The 23,055-nt window shown below is 39.8% G+C and overlaps 3 protein-coding genes across 7 annotated transcripts in view; 1 reads left to right on the forward strand and 2 right to left on the reverse strand.

Moving 5' to 3' along the window:
- Window positions 1–7,818, forward strand: part of LOC124432043 — a 58,337-nt gene extending 50,519 nt beyond the window's left edge. For all 5 annotated transcript variants that reach the window (XM_046980549.1, XM_046980545.1, XM_046980548.1 and 2 more), the window contains 4 exons: window positions 493–730; window positions 824–1,210; window positions 1,342–1,593; window positions 1,718–7,818. In XM_046980549.1, the coding sequence (XP_046836505.1) occupies window positions 493–730; window positions 824–1,210; window positions 1,342–1,593; window positions 1,718–3,727 (2,887 nt within the window). In that variant the 3' untranslated portion in view covers window positions 3,728–7,818. The remainder of the gene's footprint in view (window positions 1–492; window positions 731–823; window positions 1,211–1,341; window positions 1,594–1,717) is intronic.
- A 66-nt stretch (window positions 7,819–7,884) lies between these two features.
- LOC124432046 (cytochrome P450 6k1-like) lies at window positions 7,885–10,449 on the reverse strand. The gene is made up of 6 exons (XM_046980558.1): window positions 10,263–10,449; window positions 9,566–10,137; window positions 9,073–9,441; window positions 8,826–9,010; window positions 8,272–8,560; window positions 7,885–8,177 (listed from the first exon to the last, which is right to left on the reverse strand). The coding sequence occupies exons 2-6, from the start codon at window positions 10,083–10,085 to the stop codon at window positions 7,999–8,001; spliced, it is 1,542 nt and encodes a 513-aa protein (XP_046836514.1). The 5' UTR covers window positions 10,086–10,137; window positions 10,263–10,449; the 3' UTR covers window positions 7,885–7,998.
- Window positions 10,450–12,310: 1,861 nt separating this feature from the next.
- Window positions 12,311–15,019, reverse strand: LOC124432035 (cytochrome P450 6k1-like). The gene is made up of 5 exons (XM_046980532.1): window positions 14,191–15,019; window positions 13,748–14,116; window positions 13,487–13,674; window positions 13,123–13,411; window positions 12,311–13,052 (listed from the first exon to the last, which is right to left on the reverse strand). Exons 1-5 carry the CDS (start codon window positions 14,717–14,719, stop codon window positions 12,880–12,882), a joined length of 1,548 nt encoding a protein of 515 aa, XP_046836488.1. The 5' UTR covers window positions 14,720–15,019; the 3' UTR covers window positions 12,311–12,879.
- Window positions 15,020–23,055: the final 8,036 nt, after the last annotated feature.

Genomic DNA, 23,055 nt, shown 5'->3' on the forward strand with positions numbered 1-23,055 from the left:
ATGAAAAACGTAGCTCTTTTCGCGACGGATAAAACAAGCTCGTGAGAGAGAGAGAGAAAGGAGGGGAGGAGGGGGCGAAACTTATCTTTTAATATCATTAACGAGTTGTACAGAGAGAACTCGTTCGTATAATTATTTATATTGTTTATACAGCTAACCATAGAAACGCATATGCGTATTGTCACGATGGAATGGAATGAATTGTGTTATTCGCCATGGCGACGTAGTAAGCTTCTTAGCGCGTTACCGCAAAATGCTATTAAGCCGCCGTTAGCCGACTAATAATCAGATGTGGCGTACCAATAATAGCGACCGTCGCGAAGCGTGCATTATCACGATGCCGATGCGATTTCGTGCGCCGACCTAAATTATTGGATTGGCAATTAGCGCGTAGCTCGTTAGCATTTTCATTGAAATAATTCTGTTCTCTTCCTTTCGTCGAGATGTGGCCTTAAGTAATATCGGAGATTTGATGTTTGGGAATCGTTTCAGCGACGTGGCCATGTCATCGAATGTTCGAGAATGGCTTCGCTCGCCGGCCTTCGATGCCCGACAATGGGAAGACGAGGAGCTCCTTCTGATGCTGCAAACGATGTTCGTCGAGCTCGACCTACCTCAAAAGTTCAACATTCCCTTATACGTTCTGAGGAACTTTCTATACGAGGTCTACATAAACTACAACGAGGTGCCATTCCATAACTTCCGGCATTGTTTCTGCGTCGCTCAGATGGTAAGGACGATTTAATCGTCGTCAAGTAATCATATGATATATATGCGCGACCGGGGAATAAATGTATAGATAAGGTAATTTTGCAAAACGCAGATGTACGCGATAGCTTGGGCGGTGGATTTGCCGTCGCGGATCGGCAACCTCGAGGTCTTCGTCCTGATTGTCTCCTGCATATGCCACGACCTCGATCATCCGGGCTACAACAACATCTATCAGATAAACGCGCGTACCGAGTTGGCCCTGCGTTACAACGATATCTCGCCCCTGGAGAATCATCACTGTTCGGTGGCCTTTCGCGTCCTAGAGTCCGCCGAGTGTAACATCTTGGCGTCCTTGGACTGTTCGACCTACAGGACGGTGCGCGAAGGTATCATACGATGCATTCTCGCAACCGACATGGCAAGGCATAACGAGATACTAGCGCAATTCACCGACATCATCGCGGACTTCGATTACTCGAACAGGGCCCACATTAATCTGGTATGCGTTCATAATCATTTTCTCTCGTCGTTTTAACGAGACAAAACGTCTTTTAAAACTTGACGATGGTAAATCACTTTTTTAGGACCAAGTACGCGAACGATATAAAATTCTTTTTCTGTTTACGGTAGCTATCGATGATCCTGATAAAGGTTGCCGACATCAGTAATGAGGCACGGCCTATGGAAGTCGCGGAACCGTGGTTGGACAGGTTGCTTCAAGAGTTCTTCAAGCAGAGCGACGCGGAGAAACTCGAAGGGCTTCCGGTAACTCCGTTTATGGATCGTGACAAAGTGACAAAACCCTCGTCGCAGTGCAGCTTTATCGGCCTAGTTCTTCTTCCTCTCTTCGAAGCCCTCGGCGAGCTGTTTCCCGAACTCGAGGTAACGTAATCAATATTTCTCGCTGATGATACCCACCAGTTTGTCGTGTCGTTCGATTTTAACGTCAAATAATTAGGTACGCATTAGATATCCATATATATGTCAAACGGACTTCTCTTTGCAGGATCTCATAGTGCGACCGGTGAGAGAAGCTCTCGAGTATTATCGAAGACTTAACGAGGCGGCAAAGGACGAGCGGCATCATCGTAAGAGCGTGGTAGATCTCGGAGAATCGAATCAGTCTTTGGCCCAGGTCGCGACTAGTTCAACGGCCGCGGCTTCGACGTCGACGTCGACGTCGACATCGGCAACGACGGCGGTCGTCAAATCTACCTCGTCTCATAGCATGCGCTCTAAACGTTCCGCCGGTACTATTCACTCGAGATCGCGCTCGACGGAAGAGGACATTACGGCGGAGGATCTAACGATCGAGGAAGCGGAGAATCTCGAGAGTTCGGATCCCGAGACGGCAACCGAAGTCGAGATCAGCGAGAAGACGTTAAAGTTTAAAATCTCGACGGAGGGTACGACTGTTGGATCTGCCACGCATTCCGGCAGAAAGAGTTATCCTGGTAGCCGAAAGGGCAGCAAGGAGAAATCCTCCTTGGATTATCACAATTACGAGCTTGCGCGGGCCATGAGAGAACACGAGCGCGAGCGCGATCGAGAGCGCGAGAGGGAGAGGGAGAGGAGACGCAGCCGCGGCGAGAACAATCTCGGGAGTGATCTTAGCTCGCCGGTTAGCGTGAGATCGATCGACGGCAGTAAAATACTCGAAGAACTCGAGCGAGACGATTCCATTTTCTTCGATGAGAACGTCATCAACGAGGAGATACAGGTGGTCGAGGGTAACGGGAACGCGATCGGTGACTTCCAAAAGGAACGTACCAGAAGGAACGGCTCGAAGCATCAATCCTCTTCCGGGATAAGTCGCAAGGACGTTCCTATAATTCGACGAGAATCGATCGTCTCTTTGCGTTGCTCTTGCGACGACAAGAGCAACTCCTCGAATAATCACAAGTCGTTGCTATCGCGTTTGAGGAACTTTACGGATCGTTTGAGCATAAGTTTCGACTCCAAAGATTCACCTAGTCCAAGAGCCACGAAACACGTGGCGAAAAGTCTGAATAAAAACAATTCCATGAGCGCTAATACTTGCACCGCTATCGCCAGGCGCCGGCAACAGCAGCAGCAGCAGCAGCAGCAGCAGCAGCAGCGCGATCCTCCGAGCATTTGCAAGCGATGTAATCTCAGGAAAGTAGTAGCGAGCAAGGAGGACGCCGGAAAGATCCCTCCGACGACGGTAGTCGAGCTGTCGAGAGCTATAGATAAGAGGGCTATGACGTTGCCGAAAGTGAGAAAGATGCAGGATTCGAAGAGTAAGGGTTGGAAGACGGTCTTCGCGAAGGAAAGAAAATCGTCGGCTTCGTTGGAAGTTTTACCCGGCGAGAATAAGTCGATCGAATCGAAGCATCGGAGAAATCTGTCGAATCCGGAAGGTAAATGTTCAAAGGGGCAAAAGGGCCTCGACATTGGCATCGACATCGGCATAGACATCGACATCGAGTTCAAGGAGATCGAGGTGCGCCCTTCTAGAGGCGTCGGTCAGCAACAACGGGAAAAACCGGAGATAGTCGTTAATCCGGATAGCTCGTCGCCGTGCGGATACGAGGACGCCGAGGATATGGGAAAAATCGAAATCAGACGGAGCTCCGCCAGTATGGAGGACATATCGAAGATCACGAAGCAAACTGAAAATATTCTTTTGGGCTCCTTGGAGGCAAAAAAAGCGGAGGACCTTCAGCATACGGGTAGTTTGGACTCGATGCTTTGTAAGGAGTCGTTAAAGGCGAGGAAAAAGATTAACGCGTTCTCATCGCCTGCCGCCTCGAAGAAATCCTCGCCGGGTCTCTTTTCGCGTTTTAAGTCAGGCATGAGCATCGACAGCACTAGGAGCAACAGCAACAGCGGTTCGTTGCATGATCAGGGCTCGCAACACTCTCAGACCGGTTGGATATCCTCTTTGGCCGCAAGTTTCCGGCCAAAGAGACAAACGACGAGCGAGTTGCCGTCCTCGTCGACCCCGGTCCACTCCCAATCACAGAAATCTCAGAGCCGCGATGAGATCAAGTGATACGTCCTTCGCGTCGATCGAGGAGCCGAAAGAGATGGATCTTCCAATTCGTCGCGTCGAGAATGGTGGGCGCGACAGCCGTTCTGCTGTAACAGCTAATTTAACGCGAGAAGAAACTCTCTTCTTCGGCTCGCGATCGAGCGCGATATTTGATTTGCCAAATCGCTACCAAATTTTTTTCCCGGAGTTCCAGCGAGTCGCGCTTCGACCATGGAATCGACCAAATTTCTAACGAGACTTTCCAATTCCTTGGATTTCAGTGTAGCATCTCATTTTTCCCTTGCTACGCGACCTCCTACGCGTCACGCCATTTTTTCTCCCTTTCTTCTTTTTATTCTTTATATTTTGTCTTTCTTCCTTTCTTTCTTTCTTTCTTTCTTTCTCTCTCTTCTTCCTCCCTTTTCTTTCCTTTCCTTTTCTTTTCTTTTTTCGATAAACATAGATTACGTTATTTATTGTCGAATCATGGCACAGCCTAACGAGTAAATGTCAATGTTGTTCGTTGAATAGATGCGCGTATATATCTATATATATATATATATGAATATACGGAAAAGAGGTAAGCGTAGAAGAATAAACGCCCTTAAGGTATTCGTCTCGTTCGACATCGGACAACACATCGTGTACGCATACGTGTGTCGCTTAAGCGCGTTTTACGCATGTGTGCAGCTATTTGTGTACATATAAGACACGTCACACACAACAAGTTTATATATGTATATATACATAGGATATGCTAGTTAGATAGAGAAAAAATGTCGATTCGTAGACGGATCGACTCTTGCGTGTATGATACAGAAACGAACGAAAGATATAGGTATGAGAGATAGCTCTAGTGGAAATAAGAAAGACGCAGCCTAATTGTCTTTCTCATTTGTGATCGGTGAAATGATCGACGAACGATCGACCGCTCGATCCCTCGACGTTGTTGAAACACGCGCCTTTTTTTTTTTTTAATCTTCGATTACTTTTTTTCTGCTTTCCTCTTTTTTAAATGTTTATATTTTTATACTATTATTACATCGGCGTGTCCGTAAGCGATTAAGAAACCGCACGTATTGTTGAACTCTAGTCTTACGTTATTGTTTTCGAGAGAGAGAGAGAGAGAGAGGGGGGAGAGGAGAGGAGAGGAGAAGGGGAGAGCCTGAACCTATATTAGGGTATTTTTTAGTTTTTTAATTTTTTCTTTTTTCTTTTTTTTTTTTTTCTTTTTTTTAATAACGACCGTAGCTTTATTTTTTAGGGGGTAAGTTTACCCTTCGACTTTGACGATCTCAACGATCGTTTTGCGTTAACGCGCCTAACGTTCCTTTCAACCTTTTCCTTTCGTTGCGTCGAGGAAAAAGGCTCGTTAAGTTTTATCGAAGGAAAAAAATTGAGAAATCAAATGAATGCGACGAGCAATGTCTACGAGTTGACTCTAATGATACTTTTAAATTTTGAGACACGCCTCTTCATCGAATCAAAAATCGTCACTTCCTGGAAATACTAAACAAATATCGTTCTACGTATGTATATCGATTCGTCGATCGTCTGTCTGTCTCTTACGACTATAAATGTGCAAACTTCCTTTAGATGTATGAACTTTTATCCTAAAGATTGCGAGTAGAAAAGAAGGACTACCTTTTATATCGGTATATGTTGGCAATTCGGAAGGATTCGAAATCGTGGAATGAGAATTGGAAGGAACGAGTGTGCTACGCCGTGCGTTAAGAGAAAGAGAGAGTATGTGTGTGAGAGAGAGAGAAAGAGAGAGAGAGAGAGAGAGAGAGAGAGAGTGAAAGCCGCGTAAAGTAAATGTATAGACTATATATGATCAATTATCAAACACTATCTGTGCCTGACCTACGTATTTATTTGTCATTTTCCTAATTACTAATCTTACCCTCTTCTCATATGGCCGAATAAATGTGGGCCAATTTTTCTAACTAAACTGGTGAAAAAAAAAAAGAGAAGATTTTTAATCTAGCCGGACAATCAATATCGCTCGATAGAATTCCAAACGGATCGTTGAAAACGTATCTCTATCGAATGTTCGAAGCGTCTTACGATTTTACTTAAAAACCGAGAAATGTATGAACGATAAAAACGCGTTTCCGCGAAAATCGAACTAAAGCATCAAACAAAAATTTGAAATATATTTTTAAATGTCCACTTTAATACTAATGCTTTTTTATCGGTTAGTATATATAAATTAGAGTCGATCGAATAGCAGATATAATTCACTGATCGCGCATGGTTAATGCGCGTGATATGTGCTAAGAGGAAGAGAAGAAGAAGAAGGGAAAGTGAGAGCAGCGATCAAAAAGTTGAAACTTTGAAATCGATATCAAATGGGCCAAGCGGGTCGCATCCTCGCGACACCGCCCTCACTTGTCAATTCGTTATTTACTCGCACTACGTGTCCTTCTCATATTTCAATTACCATTGTCAATTACGGAATACAACCGGTCGATCTCTGTCACAGCTTCTCTTATCTCCAAAGAGAATTTACTTTAGTGTCGTGAAATATTAAAATCCTATTAAGCGCATTGTCAAATCCGATTCTCCTCTGTCATGCGTTGGTCCTATTGAATGATACGACAAATTTATCCGTTTGTCGTCTTTCCCAATCCATAGATTAACGAACGAGATTCATAAAGTACAGATTAAACTGCTTAATTTATCTCATAAAAATAGCACGAACTGACCCAATGTCGTATATAAGGAGAAAGATAAGTATACAAATGAACGAAAAAAAGAAAAAAGAAAAAAAAAATATATATATATATATACATGAATTACAATTCTACGTACGGATAGAAATATATTTAGCTGATATGAGAGTTTAACCGTTTGCGTATCAGAGAGTTTTGACAAAACGTAATTGAAAAACGCCAAGGGCACGATGGCGCTTTTTCGATTACATATCGAAAAAAGCCGAAGAGCACGATAGCGCTTGTCATATTCAATGCGGTAAACAAACATATATATGTAAACATAAAATAAAGTTATGAATGAAAAAAAAAATATATATAATATATATTTATATATATATATATATAATATATATATATATTTATATATAGAATAGGTAACAAAAAAATACAAATTGGGTTACTGATAGCGATGCGACGTACATTCGTCTGAAAGGCTGAAAGTGTTTTGACAAATTTCAGGTGGGCCGTCATTTGTCTATTTCAGCCAAATGTCCTGGCTTTTTTCGATACAAAATCTGAAGAGCGCGAAAATGGCTCGTGGTACGCAAACGGTTAAGGAGACTTTGAGGAGAGATTGAGAAAGAAATAAAAGGATACTGTTAACTTAAGCTCGCGGGCGAGTTACTACTATGATAATCTAATGATGTAACGTGTGTGTAAGAGAAGTTGCGTGTAAAGAAAAAAAGAAAAACGTCATGAAAAAAAAAGAATCTCCGCATTGCGGAAAATGCGTCGACGACTTATTGTCCAACTACGGCGATAAATTCCGATCCGTGTGGATAGATTTAATTCGATAGTTGTTTAAAGAATTTCGCCCTTGTGCCAATAAATGTAAAGATAAAGACAAGAATAATCTCGTTCGTTTCCTCGTCTAAGTAAAATGTTCTAAATCAAAATCGGTTGATAATTCGATCGTAAAAAAATATGATGATCAGTCATAGATTGCAGCCACACGCTGATATGACATTTAGAAAGAAAATAAAACGAAAGAACGATGTATTATCATCGTAACGCGCACACATACACACACACACACACACACACACGCACGCACGCACGCACACCCATAGAAAATAATAATGAGAACGAGGCGAATAAAGTATATATGATGATAATGTCGATTGCGTGGTACTTATCTATCCATTTGATTCCAATATGTCGTAATAATAGCAATGTTATAGTAATATTATTGTCCAAGCGATACATGGTCAATCTCTACGACCATAAGATCGGTCTTTTTTGTAAATGTAATTGAGCGAATGAGACGAAAGGAACGATAAAAGATACGTGAAAAGAATCGAGTCGGGTTAAAAACAACTTTTCCTCGTGTGTATCTTAAATTGGTATTATTTCAATAAAAGAAGAAGCTGTTCCATTAATCGAAACGAAAAATTTGTCTCATCATTCGTAGATTTACGTTAGGTTGGATATTAATAAGAGAAATTAGGCGAAAAAACGTAAATTAATAATTTGTTCCTTTATTTTGTCTCTTTAAAGACATAAGAATTTTAAATGTATCAGCGAAATAATATAAATATCATAAATCTAAAAATCAGTAAAGTTGAAAAACGTTTAGGCAACATTTTGGACGTACTTGCGAACGTTCAATTGTATACCGCCTAAAGGCGTAGTCGTTAAGCCTTTCGGATCGTAACGCATCGGTATAATAGTACTTTCGCACGGAGAGTATTCGTATTCCTTAAGTAAATGTATCAAGCCTAATTTGGCCTGCAAAAGTCCGATGCGTGTTCCTAAAACGAAAAGAAAAACGATGAAAAGGATAAGTTAGCGAATATCGAAATCGAATCCTAATCGTCCTAATGTAATTAAAAGTATAGTTCTTACCTATACAAACATGGGGTCCTTCGCCGAAGGGAAAATAAACGTAACCCTGTCTGTTCCTCTTGTTAACTTCGTTGAATCTTTCAGGATCGAATTTTTCCGGGTTAGGGAAATATTGGGGATCGTAATGCATTCCGATCATCGATATCATAATAGGAGTACCCTTTTCGATGATCAGATCGGAATTAGGGACTTTGTAATCTTGATTGGCGATGCGATCCAAAAAACCTAACGGTGGATACATTCGAAGCGTTTCCGAGACGACCATGTCCAAATACGGTAAAGTGGTGACCTAAAATGTCGAGCAAGGAAATAAAAAACAACGTTGCGTCATCATGCGTCATTAATTAAAAAATTTACAGAAGTTTTCCTTGAACGTAATCGCGGCGATGCTACTGCGGTAGATATGATTAAATGAAAAGAAAAAAAATTGTTGTGTAATTCGAGTGTCGAAAGTTTTTTCTTTTTTTTTTCTTTCTTTCATCAATATTACGCTCTCACAGTGAGTTACGTTAATTACATATTATCGCAGTTGTAATTGTTATTTACGACGTTACCATGTCGTAAGTGAATTTTCCATTATTTTTATCTATAGCCTCCAGGATTTCTTGCCGGAGTTTCGTCTGGAGATCAGGTTGAAGGGCTAATTCGTAAATGGTAAAGGCCATAACCGTCGAGGAGGTCTCGAAGCCACCCGAGAAGAAGATGGCCGTTTGAGCGACCAAATCGTCACCATCGAATTCTAAAGAAATAGGTATATAAGACCAGTAAATTATTATCGATCGTTCGTTCGATTTTACTTACTAAATCCACCGAGATCCTCATCGCCGTAAGTCTTTTTAAGTTCGATCAGCAGATCTATCAGGTCGTTTCTCTTATTACCAGAAGCTATTCGCTCGTTGATAACGTCCCAAAAGGTGTCACGGAGAAAATTACTGACTTCTTTTCCAAAAAATTTGGCGCCTATTGATTTGACGATGCCCGGTATAAAGAATATCGACAAGAATTCGAAGCCGCGACTAAAATTATATTCGAATATCTTTTGGCCATATTTACGAAACTCGGCATTCGGATTGCTTAGGGAATTAGTTCGAAGGCCAAAGGCGGTTGTACCGATTAGATCGGTGGTAAATTTCGCGCAAATCTCTTTCATTTCCAAATTTTTTCCTTTACCTGTAAAGACGTTGGGTCTGTGATTACAATTCGTTCTAAGTGACAACTAATTCGTAAATATATATATATATATATATATATATATATATATATATATATATATATGAATGCATATGTATCCTACCTTCCAATCTTAAGGAATCGAGATATTTATCGAGATCGTTGCCAATCTCGATCATCAACTCGAACATTTTCTTCAATTTACCGGACGTAAAGATCGGAGTGAGCTTTGCCCTTAGAATTTTCCAGCCGGGATTTTTCATCATAAATAAATTGGCATAGCCCAAACGATCGTTCACATCCGGGGAGGCATATCTGTCAGAGAAATAATTGAAATCTTTGACGAGAACGTTTTTTACCAACTCAGGATCGCGTATCAGGATGAAGGGTTTGTCGAATATGTAGAAGCCCATATAGGGTAATCCTTGGGATCGTTTGTAGAGGTCCTGGACGAACTCCGCGGAAGATATTTTCATGGTGAAGCAATCCCAAAAATTGCCAATAAACGGTAACGGTGGAATTTCCATTATCCCGCGTTTCTGCCAATACTTAAATTTTCTCGTCATATAGAGATAAGCGAGTATCCAAAGGGAAAAGAAAAGTACAATACCGTCGAGGCCCCAGTAAGCCGTTAGAATCGCCATTTCTTCAAACTCGTATTTAATCTGCACTGAAAACTTTGCACCGAACCAAACTCTGTTAAAAATAAATTTATTTAATTATAGATATATTGTGTCGATGGAAGAATTTCCCTAAAGTAATCGATATCTATCTCAATTCGAAATAATATCACTAACTGAAGTAGTTTAATATTTATTTACTTTCACTTTCCTTCGAATGATTTAACTTCTCATTACGACGCAGGCGAATTACCTTTCTAAAGAACGGAAGGTTAAATACTTGCCGTTCTTGCTGTCGAAGTTGTATTTATGAATACGTATCCCTCCTAACAGTTCTCCCTCCAAAAGCATATCTCCTTTTCTTATATCATCGTCTTGTGCGTGTTAATGGATAATTTAACAAACACAGAATACTTTCCATTTGGATTCTATAAAATATTTCCTATTTCACTTTATCTTAATTGAATATATACAATATATATACATTTAATATATATATATAATATATATATAATATAATATATTATTATATAATTATATTATATTATATAATATATATATATACATATATATGTAAAGAAAGTATACTTTCTTCAGATAGATTTGCGTCTCATAACCCGCCCTTCCATTGTCCTTTATTATTCACAATTTCTTTTGTGACCTACAAACCGAGCCGTTAAGATTTGGAAGAGAAACGGACAGTATGAAATATAACGTAGAAGAGAAAAGTAACAAGAGAGCTATAAGAAAATTTATAATATAATATATATTTATAATAAAATTTAACATTGTGAATAATAAACGTAAATTGTCGTTTCTTGGTTCACAGGTAAGAGTAATTAAGAGCTAAGCATTAACTAACAAATAAAGATTTATCACTTTGTTCACAGAGGAACATATTTTCGTTTATCACCTCCGATAAGCAATCCGAGATGATATATATATATATGTATATATATGTATATATAGAGAAAGAGAGAGATATTATATATATATATATATTATATCATATATATTATATATATTAAATATATATACATATATATGTAAAGAAAGTATACTTTTTTCAGATAGATTTGCGTCTCATAACCCGCCCTTCCATTGTCCTTTATTATTTTGTGATCTACATACCGAGCCGTTAAGATTTGGAAGAGAAACGGACAGTATGAAATATAACGTAGAAGAGAAAAGTAACAAGAGAGCTATAAGAAAATTTATAATATAATATATATTTATAATAAAATTTAACATTGTGAATAATAAACGTAAATTGTCGTTTCTTGGTTCACAGGTAAGAGTAATTAAGAGCTAAGCATTAACTAACAAATAAAGATTTATCACTTTGTTCACAGAGGAACATATTTTCGTTTATCACCTCCGATAAGCAATCCGAGATGATATATATATATATGTATATATATGTATATATAGAGAAAGAGAGAGATATTATATATATATATATATATATATATATATTATATCATATATATTATATATATTAAATATATATACATATATATGTAAAGAAAGTATACTTTTTTCAGATAGATTTGCGTCTCATAACCCGCTCTTCCATTGTCCTTTATTATTCACAATTTCTTTTGTGACCTACAAATCGAGCCGTTAAGATTCGGAAGAGAAACGGACAGTATGAAATATAACGTAGAAGAGAAAAGTAACAAGAGAGCTATAAGAAAATTTATAATATAATATATATTTATAATAAAATTTAACATTGTGAATAATAAACGTAAATTGTCGTTTCTTGGTTCACAGGTAAGAGTAATTAAGAGCTAAGCATTAACTAACAAATAAAGATTTATCTCTTTGTTCACAGAGAAACATATTTTCGTTTGTCACTTCACCCTAATTAAAACGAGTTAAAATAGAAAAAATTAAGATATTATATATATATATAGAGAGAGAGATATTATATATATATATATATTATATCATATATATTATATATATTATATATATTAAATATATATACATATATATATATATAGAGAGATATTATATATATATTATATCATATATATTATATATATTATATATATTAAATATATATATATATTTAAATAAAATGCTTAATTTTTTGTACGTCAATAAGCAACGAACTCTCATTTCATTTTGCTAATAATATTATTCCGACTTCTTGATCAACGCGCTATTTTTAAATTTGAAGTGCATAAAGCCGAGTGATAAGAAGACATCTCGCTGGAAGAGGACGCTTCAATTTACTCCGGTTTATTTGTTAATTCATTTTATTTCGATTTAATATTTGAATCACGTTGCATCTCGAACGTATTTCTACGATAAAACGCACATATTCCTCCGAGTGAGGAATTTCTAATCGTTTTTGATTCTTTTATTTTTCGCTTCGTTTTTCTTTCTTTTTTTTACTCTTTGATAAAAATAATTGGCTAGTCAGAGTTATAATTGTCTATGAACGATTAGAGAAAAATGTTAAGTAGGATGTTATCGAAAGTGCTCCATCATACGCATATTTCCACCAAGACAAAATTACATAGCAATGTTCTTCCTTTGCAGTTTTCCTAATTATACATTACTTATCGCATTGTCGGGGAAAAAAGTAGTAATATTAATACTTATTGTCTCGTTGAAATTTTTCTCTACGAATCATTGTAAATTCATTTTTTATTTCGACAAATGCTAAACGCACAACGAGGAGGACAAATCCGAAGAATTCGAGAATAAAAATTTTTCATTTGCAATATATTTTTTTTTCCCCAACATATGTACTAACAGATATTATATATTTATATATATTTATAATATGAAATATAGGAAATGATCAATAGTTCTCAAGTTCACTTATGTTTAAATACAATCCTCCCAATGCCGTAATGGTCAATGCTTTGGGATCTAAGCGCATAGGTATGAGCGTCTTCTCGCATGGCGAAACTCGGTATTTTCTTAATATCTGTATAAGACCGTATTTAGATTCCAAAAGACCAAGCCGGAGTCCTGTAGGAATTGAGTAAAAAATAATTAGAGACTAATTTTAGGAGAAAAAAGAAAAAGAAAAAATGTTTACCGATACACATGTGAGGGCCTTCGCCGAAAGGCAGATACGTATACGGTATTATATTTTGTTTATTCTCTTCGATGAATCTTTCAGGATTGTAGACGTGTGGTTCGGGAAAGTATCGTGAATCGTAATGCAGTCCCATGTTGGATATGTAAACTGGCGTTCCCTTTTCCAAAGTTAAATCATGACCAGGTACTTTGTAATCATGTCCAGTAATTCGTTCGATGAACGGAAATACCGGATATTTTCGTAGGGTCTCCGAGACGACCATATCCAGATAAGGCAAGGAGACGACCTTCGAGTGAATCAAAATAATATTTGAAGAAAGTCAATTGGATAATATATGAAAAACGGATTAATCTTATCTTACCATATCGTAGGTAACCTGTTGATCGTCGTTGCTCGCGAGAGCCTCGTGAATTTCCTTTCTCAATCTCGTTTGTATTTCAGGATGCATGGCGAGCTCGTACAACGAGAAGGCCAAGGTCGTCGACGAAGTTTCAAAGCCCCCGGTGAAGAATACGGCTGCTTGAGCCACCAAATCGTCCCCGTCGAATTCTAAAAGAGAGACAACGATCGATCAAACATTACCCATAGGATCGGATCAGATTAGTTCGTATTTTGGACTTACTGAATCCATGAAATTCTTGTCCCTTGTAATTTGTTTTCAACTCGATAAGAAGATCGATAAGATCGTTCTTCTTCATTCCCGTACTTATCCTATGCTCGATGTTTTCCCAGAAAACCCTTCGAAGGAAATCGCAATTCTCTTTTCCGAAGAAATTCGGCTTTACCAATTTAATCAAGGACGGCATCAGGAACATCGTGAGAATCTCGAAGCCGCGGTACCAAGTGAAATCGAAGATTTTCTTACCGCATTTTCGAAAATCCGCGTTAGGATCGTTCAACGAGTTGACTCTCAAGCCATAAGCCGTGATGCCGATTAGATCGGTCGTGAATTTCGCACAGATATCCTTAATATCGATCGTTTTCCCTTTGCCTAGGATCGAAATGAAACGAAAGAATTATATTTATAAAGTCGGATTTTATTTGATCACTCAACGAATATCTCACCTTTCAACGAAAGAGATTCTAAATGCGCGTCGAGATCGTTACCAATGTAAACCATCAGATCGAACATCTTCTTCAATTTGCCACTCGTAAAAAACGGCGTTAACTTCGATCGAAGAAATTTCCATGCTGGATTTTTTATCATGAAGAGATTCGCCCAACCGAGTCGATCTTCAATATCCGTTTCAGAATACTTGTCGGCGAAATAATCAAAGTCTTTGACGAGAACGTGCTTGATAAGATCGGGATCGCGAATCAAAAAGAAAGGCTTATCGAAGATGTAAAAGCCCATGTACGGTAATCCGCTTGACTCGTCGTAAAAAGTTTTTATGAATTCACCAGGACATTTTTTCATGAAAAAGCCATCGGCAAAGTTACCAAACAATGGAATAGGCTTTATTTCCAATACGTTGCGTTTTTTCCAATAACCGAATTTTCTCGTCATATAGATGTATATCGTCGTTATAAGGGTCAAAAGAAAGATGAGACAGATCGTACCAGTGAAAAGCCCATAGTCATCGATAAGTCCCATCGTTGTAAAAAGAACTTCTTTGGAAATATTTGAAAAAAAGCCTTCACGAAAAGAGTTTCTAACTAACACTTCGTCCCTTTCTTTTTTCGAAAGATATGTAATGTGTTAGGAGGTTTTTATACGAAATCGTTATCATACAGCGTCGGTTTATTTTTTGCTGATATAATATAACCGCGTCAATGATTGCCTTTAATAATTCGATTCGCTTTACTGTTAAAATATGATCTACGGTAATAAGTTTTGCAACACGACTGACATTGATATCGTTCGGAATTCATAGAGATAGGATATGTGTTAAATAATCTTCGTTCCACTACATCCATAATATTATCAAGTATTATCTATAATTATTTTTGTTTCTTATTTTCATGTAAGACGCAATTTCTCGACTTTTTGACCGATATCGATTATTGCTTGAAATAATTGGAAATCGCTGTTAATAAAATACAATAAAATAATATCTTCTTTCTTCCATCGAATATAAAGAAAAAAGTAGTAATACCGAAAATGAATTTTTTTTTGATTCATTAGACAATATATCGTTGGACGTAATAGCAAGGTAAATTGACGTACCACCGTCGCATTTATATGTAAAAAGTAGATATCTCTAGCGGGATATTTAAGCGAGTTTAGTAATTTCATACTACTACGGCGAATCATTATACGTCACGAAATATGTCGTGTCACGTATACGTGCGGAATATTGAAATCCCCGTACGTCCATTAAACGTTCATATGTCGATCTCACATATGATTTCAGAACGTTCGACCAAAGGCTCTATTATTATTCTTTCATTTATCGTTCTTCTTATTTATTTGCATTTACATAACGTCCATGAAATTTTTTAGCACCGAAAAAGTATTTTCGTACTTGAAATTTTCTCGCAACGATGCATAAGGGAAAGTAATTCTGTCCTATTCTAGCAGAAATACAAATTTAACGATAAAAGGGACAGAAAAGACGATATTTTGTATTATAAATTTAATTTGCAATAATATTATAACACAGTAAACGGTTGTTTATTATTCCGAAAAATTATTTTGGGTATAATTGGAAATAATAAAATTCCGCATTAGTTTATATATTGATTATGCACTTACTGTAAAATGTAACAACATTTGATAGTAAGTTTTGTTTTTATTATGTAAATGACCAATGGCAAAAAAAAAGAATAAATTATGGCATGATAACGATTATTGTGCTTCTTTTTTCAGACCCCGTTAAACTATACGATATTAGCTACATCGTAATAACTTACCAAATGGTTATTTCCAAACACGAGAAAATAAGAAAAAAATCTTAGATGCGATAATTTCATGTCTTATGGCGTATCGTGCCGACTCGTCTAATCACGCAAAGTTAAACTTTGTTTCGTCGAGTATCTATCTGGTAGTTAACTACTTTCTCTCTCTCTCTCTCGCGCGCGCTCTCTCTCGCTCTCGCTTATTCAGCTCTCCGCTGATTAGCAGAACGTCCGCGGAGGGACGGCTTTAGATATAAGTTAGTTTGATGCAATCCTCGAACTTAGCTACTGTTTTTCTTGCACGCGAACTTTCGAGAGTTCGAGTCTGAAGGTCTACGAAATTTTTCTTTTAGATTTTTCTTTTAGAGTTTTCTTCGAAAAGAACTGATGTGGGCGAAACGGCGTACACAGACGCGCGTACGCAACCCATACGCATGCAATATCTTTCATCGTCCGATTATTTAGTAATTCTCTTTCTCGTGTAAAACGCCGCAAAACGTATAGCTTACACGCGAGCTCGCGAGAATGCTCCTTCGTGACGATCCTGGCTGCGGGCCGAGGATAATGAAGGAGAGTAGTATACATTGTAGGAAATCGTACGGATAATCGTCTCGTGTATCCAACGGTAGATTTCGCGTAGGAAGAAAAGGATTCGACAGGATCGCAGCTAAGGCACTCTTTGTAAACGGTCCAGCGATTTGTTCAACTTTATTATTTCTCGATAATGATAAGTAATAATTGCCCTTTGACCTCGTAGGTACCTTCTACGTAGGTACATCTACGATTAACGAAAGAAGCCGCGTAAAGTCGATAATATCGTTCGAAAGGATGCGACTTTGATTCGAATTACACAGGCATGAACTCGATGAGTCGATAAAATGGCGCTATTCGATATTGATCGTCGATAATTACGCATGGAAAAGGAGAGTCGCGCCGCGTATCGGTCATTTCGAAAACTAAAACAAATAGTTCCTTTGATCTCCGTCAGATGGCAAATACGTGGCGCGGCTTTTAAATGAGATTCGAACGTTTATAGTAATTATTATAATAAGAAATTTTAACTCTACGTTTGTTCGGTGACCTTTCAAATAGTTCCTTCAAAATTACTCCCTCACGAGTAATATAATTGTAAGTTTCTATTAAAGCACTATTTGAGATATCGATTCGAGGCGTTCTCTTTCGATCTTCCTTCCTCGAAACGATCCTCGGACGACGGAGATCGGATTATACGGTATCCCATCGGGTCTAGATCTAGTCTAGGGATAGTCGGTCATCTCATGAATTAGGCATCGAACAAGTTAATGAAACTTTTCTCGAACCATTACGTCTAATAATAGACTGGATCCTGTTAGATATGGAGTGTGATGAAAAAAGGGAAGCTCGCACGTTCCTTGTCTTTACCAAGTTTTGACCAACTTGCAAATAAATATATATACATATATGTATATATATTTAGAGAGAGAGAGAGAGAGAGAGAGAGAGAGAGAGAGAGAGAGAGAGAGAATTACTTCGATTACATAATACGCGTATCTGTCCGACTGGGTACTCGAGTTCCGTCGCGACGACTATTCGATCGTCAAACTCTAGTAGACGCAGACGAAAGAAGGGCATTCGAGATGGAGGAATAGGGAGAGGAACTCTCCCCGTGGTGCTCGATTTTAAGCTCGCGTAGCTCGTAGGAGGCGTCTGTCGGTGCGCGTTTATAACCGGCCGTGGATTAGTAGCGCGGTATGCGCGATGCACGATGTTTAATGCATGCCGCTCGAAGCGCGTTCGCCGGGGGCGTGGAAAATTGAATCGGAATTTGGATCGATACGCGACAGGAGCCGTAGGAACTTTGCTTATTCGATATCTCGACCGGTCCGCGACGGCAGAATCGATCATAGGGGAGAATAGAAATACCATTTATCCCTTTCAAAAGTCCAAAACTATCTAATAGAAAGTAGTTTCCTTTTCTTTTAATTTATTACATCACACATTACATTTCACTTTCTTCTTTACTTTCCTAATAGCGGACAATAAAGGAAGCACCGAGAGTCGACCTTAATACCGCGCGTCAAGCTTCCTACTCGTTAACTCGAGAATGCTATTGTGAGCGCTCTCTCTCTCTTACTCTCTCTTTCTCTCTCTCTCTTTCTCTCTCTCTCTCTCTCTCTCTCGTCCTCTTTGTTGAAGATAGTTTCCTCTGCCGGCCAGATTTTCCAACGCGCACAAACCAACCGCGGATTGGTCGAGTCACTTAACGGGACGGCTGTAGGAAAAGCGAAACCGGAAGCGGCCAGTCGCGAACGCGGAATTCTCTCGAAATTACCGCTGGCTTGCTGCTCACGTTGAGTGTATATACGGACCGAGCACGTATCAGCAGGAGAATAGAATTTCCTCTTGAAAGTCAATCTACCTTCGTTCGTCTCCATGAGACACTGCACGAGTAGGAGCGAGAGAAAGAGAGAGAGAGAGAGAGAGAGAGAGGACAAAAATAATAATTTCTTAAAAGAGAAACAATTATTTCGTCTCATCCGATATGTCCTTAAAGGTTCATTCGAATGGCAAAGATACATACATCGTTAAATTATTAATAAATCATTCGTTCTGGGTTGATATAATTGATATATGCGGGCCCTCAAAACAACAAAAAAAAAAGGAAGTTATCTCGATCGAACATCCCTTCGATCGAACGTACTGCGATCAAAAGGACAGAGTTTTATCGTTAAGAAACCGATTGGCACAGAGACGACAGCTCGGTCCATTCTAAAGGCGCCACGCGATCATCGAGAGATATACGAGAGATTCTTTCGTGAGAGTTACACTCTCTGCCAAGCCGGATCCTCCCTACTCGTCTTTTACTCGTCTTTGTTGTCGTTTAGCGAGAAATCCGAAATCGCTTTCGACGGACGCTTTCCCAGGGCAAGTCTCGTAGAAAAATAATCCCCGAGTTCCCGAGCAGAAATTTATCCCTTCTCCTAACATAGTTTACGTACGCGGACACGAGCAAAAGGGTTGTCGGAAAATAGCGGACTCGCCTTCCTCTTTTTCTCGCTACATACGGGCGCAACCCCAAAAGTCCTACGGTGAATTTATAACAGAAAATACACGCAATAAAATCGCAGGTACACGCACGGTAACACCAATACGCACGCAATAAAAATCGTACGGACGACGGCGCACCGCGAGAGAGTATAAATTCGCTCTCGGACAAACGGCAAGAATCCTCTTTTTTCTTTTCCTTCCTTCCTTCCTTTCTTTCTTTCTTTCTTTCTTCGAAAAGGAAGAGAACAGTAGTAGTAGTAGAAGAAGAAGAAGAAGACGAAGGGCGCGGTCGCCCTTCCTGACACCGCTACGATTTAAATATTATCTTGTAAAAGGGGATGGGTTTAATGCATTTATAATTGTAGACGGGAGTGTAAGGGCGGGCCCGGGTCATCGGTCGGACATCAGTGACCCTTCCGGATGACCCCGAAGAAAAGGGGTCACCGTCCACCACGTTCTCCGTAACCTTTTCCTCGGCAAAGGATGGACAGTTAGGGCCGGAAAGCGAGCGAGTCGATCGACACCAGTTCGTTCTCGATTCGAGGCACGGGCCTTACCGGTTCCTGTCAGCATTTTTTCGAGACTTCTTTCGAGCGACGCCATGTCCCTTCCTCGTTTCCCTGACCCTTTCCCTTCCCTCTGGCTCCGAGACCGATAAATATGTCCTTAAAGCGAGAAGCTACGACGAGTAACGACGAAACCAAAAGACTCTTGACGGATTTCCAAGTTCCACTTGTCGAGTCTTTCATCTTTCTCGATTCTCGAAACGATTAAATCTTTTAAAATGGCCGAAACGTTTTTATTTTTGGAAGGACGTTGCGATATAACGGTTCGTTGGAAAATTGAAACGCAACCCTCCGTAAGCTAAGGAGGGTAGTATTCTCTTTCTAGTTCTCAGAAGCGATGCTTCTTTGCGCTTATACTCATGTATCTCGGACCCTTTCTAATTGTTTGGGAGGTCAACCGAGACACACGACGTGCATGCATTACGCATGAATATTCGCCAATGTTCGTTCTCTCTCTCTCGCTCTCGCTCTTGCGTTTTCTTCTCCAACACGCCGGCCCGTATTATTAGCGTCCTTATTCCACGCGGCCCTTTTCCTCGCGGCCATTACCTTTCGTCCACCTTGGTCCGAGCATTGTTCTTCTAATTTATGCCAAGGTGCCTCTAACCGAGTCTGCCATCTCTCTTTCTCTCTTTCTTTTCCTGCGATACCGAAGCTTTTGAATTATGGAGTCCGCGGTACTAAATCTTCGGGGCTAATTGAATTATTGCCCTGAAATATCTCGACGCTCGCTTTCGAAAGTGGACTTCCTCCTTCTTTATTTCGTTCGCGCGCTCGCTTCCTTCTTCCTTTGTGCGCGATCGATCCGTCGTTGTTTTTAGGGAACGCTCCCTGTGTCTCGCGGCTACAAATTCTCCCGAGACTTTCGAAAGCGTGAGAGACTAACTCGCAAGTAGGTATAATATACCGTTCCTTTGTACTTTGTCTTTTTTCGAGGCTTGCGGCTATAGTTCTTGCGATAATTTTGAAAAAGTATGCCGGAGCAATATCGCTTAGAGAAACAGAGACAGAGATTTTTCCATCCAGTCTTGTGTTTTTAAATATCATCGATTCTGAACCTTTTAGTATTTTATACTAAGGAGACGAAACTAAGGAGAGAGAAAGAGAGGCTCTCGGCAAACGGGTGGCCCGAAATTCATCGACCAACTATTATCGACTTCCAAGAAACCGTCGTAGAATTTATACGCTCCGAGCGGTTATTATGAGATATTAGTCGCGGGATACGTGAATAATGCGACGATGACACGATGACATTAATATGATAATTTGAATTTATACGAAACACCGTCGTGATTTCCACGCTTGCGTCCGATAATTTCGCGCCGTTGCTGTCCGCGTTTCTCTTTCGGGAAGGCCGCGATATTATAATAAAAAATAGGAAGAGGTGGAACAAACCGAGTTAATCAATCTTTTAAACGTTAATTTCTCCCTGTCATTTACGAATCGAACATTGTTGTTACGACACTCTAATAACTCCTCGGCACGGAGTCGAGGTTCGTCCGAAACTCGAATAGTTAATTAGCCTTTCCCGGAATCGGGGAACCAGCTTGGCCGAGAATCTCCTTGAAAATCGATCCCAAAGAGATCAGCCCGAAATCGCTCGGGATTCGTACTTTCGATCATTCGAATCATTCTTGGTATATAATGAGATCGACCGTAGGCAATGGAGAAATACCCAGTTACCTAGATATTTCTCTTGTGTGTCCTCGCGTCGCTAAACTCGTAAGCAGGTCGGAAAAGCGGCCGTTACGATAAATCCAACCTGAGGTATCAAGCGCATGAGGCCTCAACAGGGTTCTCTCTTTTTCGTTTCTTTTCGTCTTTGTTCTTTTTTTTTTCTTCCTCCGTATACACCGATAGCATCGTCCAGCCTCCTGAATACGTACGAACGACGACTACGCGAACGAGGATATATGCGTGCGATTCCGTTACAGTATCGCGAAACGGTACCGGGACTTTATTAAGAGGCTACCCGAAGCAACGGATAACAAGGACCTGAGAGTGACCTAGGGGCACCCTGAACGACAACGTCTCCCGTGGACGACCCTAAATTAATATTCAAATCCGTATCAACGGTTCATACGCGGACATACCTCGGGCGATTCTATTTCCAACGGACGGGCCATTGTCAGACGGAACTTTTCGATGCGCGTGGCCATACGGTCGACGTACGGTCGGACCGAGGACTTTTTCGAGGACCTTTCGTCCTTCGTGATCGTCCACCTTGCGCGGATCCTTCCTAGCGACCCGTTTCGCGATCGACCATTGGCTCGAATTTTCCACCGGGATCTAACAACGACAACGTCCTTTCTTTTTCTTTTTTTATCGCTGTACTTGGCGAATTAAACGCCAAGATTCGAAGTCGCCCGTTACGAATGTTAGAATGTTGTTTAGCAAATTTCCACGCTCCTCCGTCATGGTTCGTGCCATTCGATCTCTCGCCAATATATTTATATGCGATATATATATATATATATATATATATATATATCGTTTTTCGAGCGGAATTATCCACAAAAAAAGAACACGCTCGCGTAAGGAAAAAGACGTACGGTCAGACGAACGAATAAATATAGTCTAAAAGAGGGCTCCATTTTTGGTTAAATTGCGGACAAATGAGGGCGTCTCTATGCGCGAACGATGTCGGGCGAGATCTAGGGAGAAAAAAAAACAAAGAAAAAAAAGAAAAGAAAAGAAAAACGGCGAGGATTCGATAGGGAAAAAACTCTGATTCCCCAAGTCGTGTTACAAAGTATCGTAAGGAAGAAGAAAAAAAAAGAAGCAAAGAGAGAAGGAGAGGGAGAGAAAACGAAGGAGAGATGGGACCGCAAAGAAGCGAGATGGAGAGAATAGAGAGAAAAAGGGAGAAAGAGCAGAAGCGAAGAATTGAAAACGGCACGCAAGCGTATTGTCCTCGCATCGAGAGGAATCGTGAAATACGATCGCCTTTTAGTAAAATGAGACCAAAATATAGGGTGTCGACCCTGCGCTTCCATCTCGCTCTCTCTTCTCCCTCTGCATCATTTTCCCTCTCTCTCTCTCTCTCTCTCTCTCTCTCTCTCTCTCTCTCTTTCTCTCTCTCTCCTTCTCCCTATCTGCCACTTCTCTCCACCATTCCATAGGAACAATACGAAAATGCCCGTGAAATGACCATTCCAACGCGTCTCTCTTCAAAAATCGCATTGTACTCGAGGTCTTGGGCGCATTAGTGCACCCTGATAACTTTCCATCTTGACATTCGATCTCTCGATTCTCATGCTCAACTTGCCGTCGACTAAACTAATGGCTTTTCTTTTGCATTTCGAGAACGTAACAGAGTCGATATTTGTTTGATATTGTTATTTTAAACAACAGAATTTATGGAATTCTGATAACGATATTGCTTGTCACGCAGGAACAAACATACCGAGAAACTCATAGGAGCTTCCATGCGAGTTCTCGATAATTGAAGTTTTAGATGCGACCGTATGTATATTCATACTTTGATAGTTTCGCCGAT

This window comes from Vespa crabro, chromosome 23 (assembly GCF_910589235.1).
Source record: "Vespa crabro chromosome 23, iyVesCrab1.2, whole genome shotgun sequence".
Lineage (NCBI taxonomy): Eukaryota > Metazoa > Arthropoda > Insecta > Hymenoptera > Vespidae > Vespa > Vespa crabro.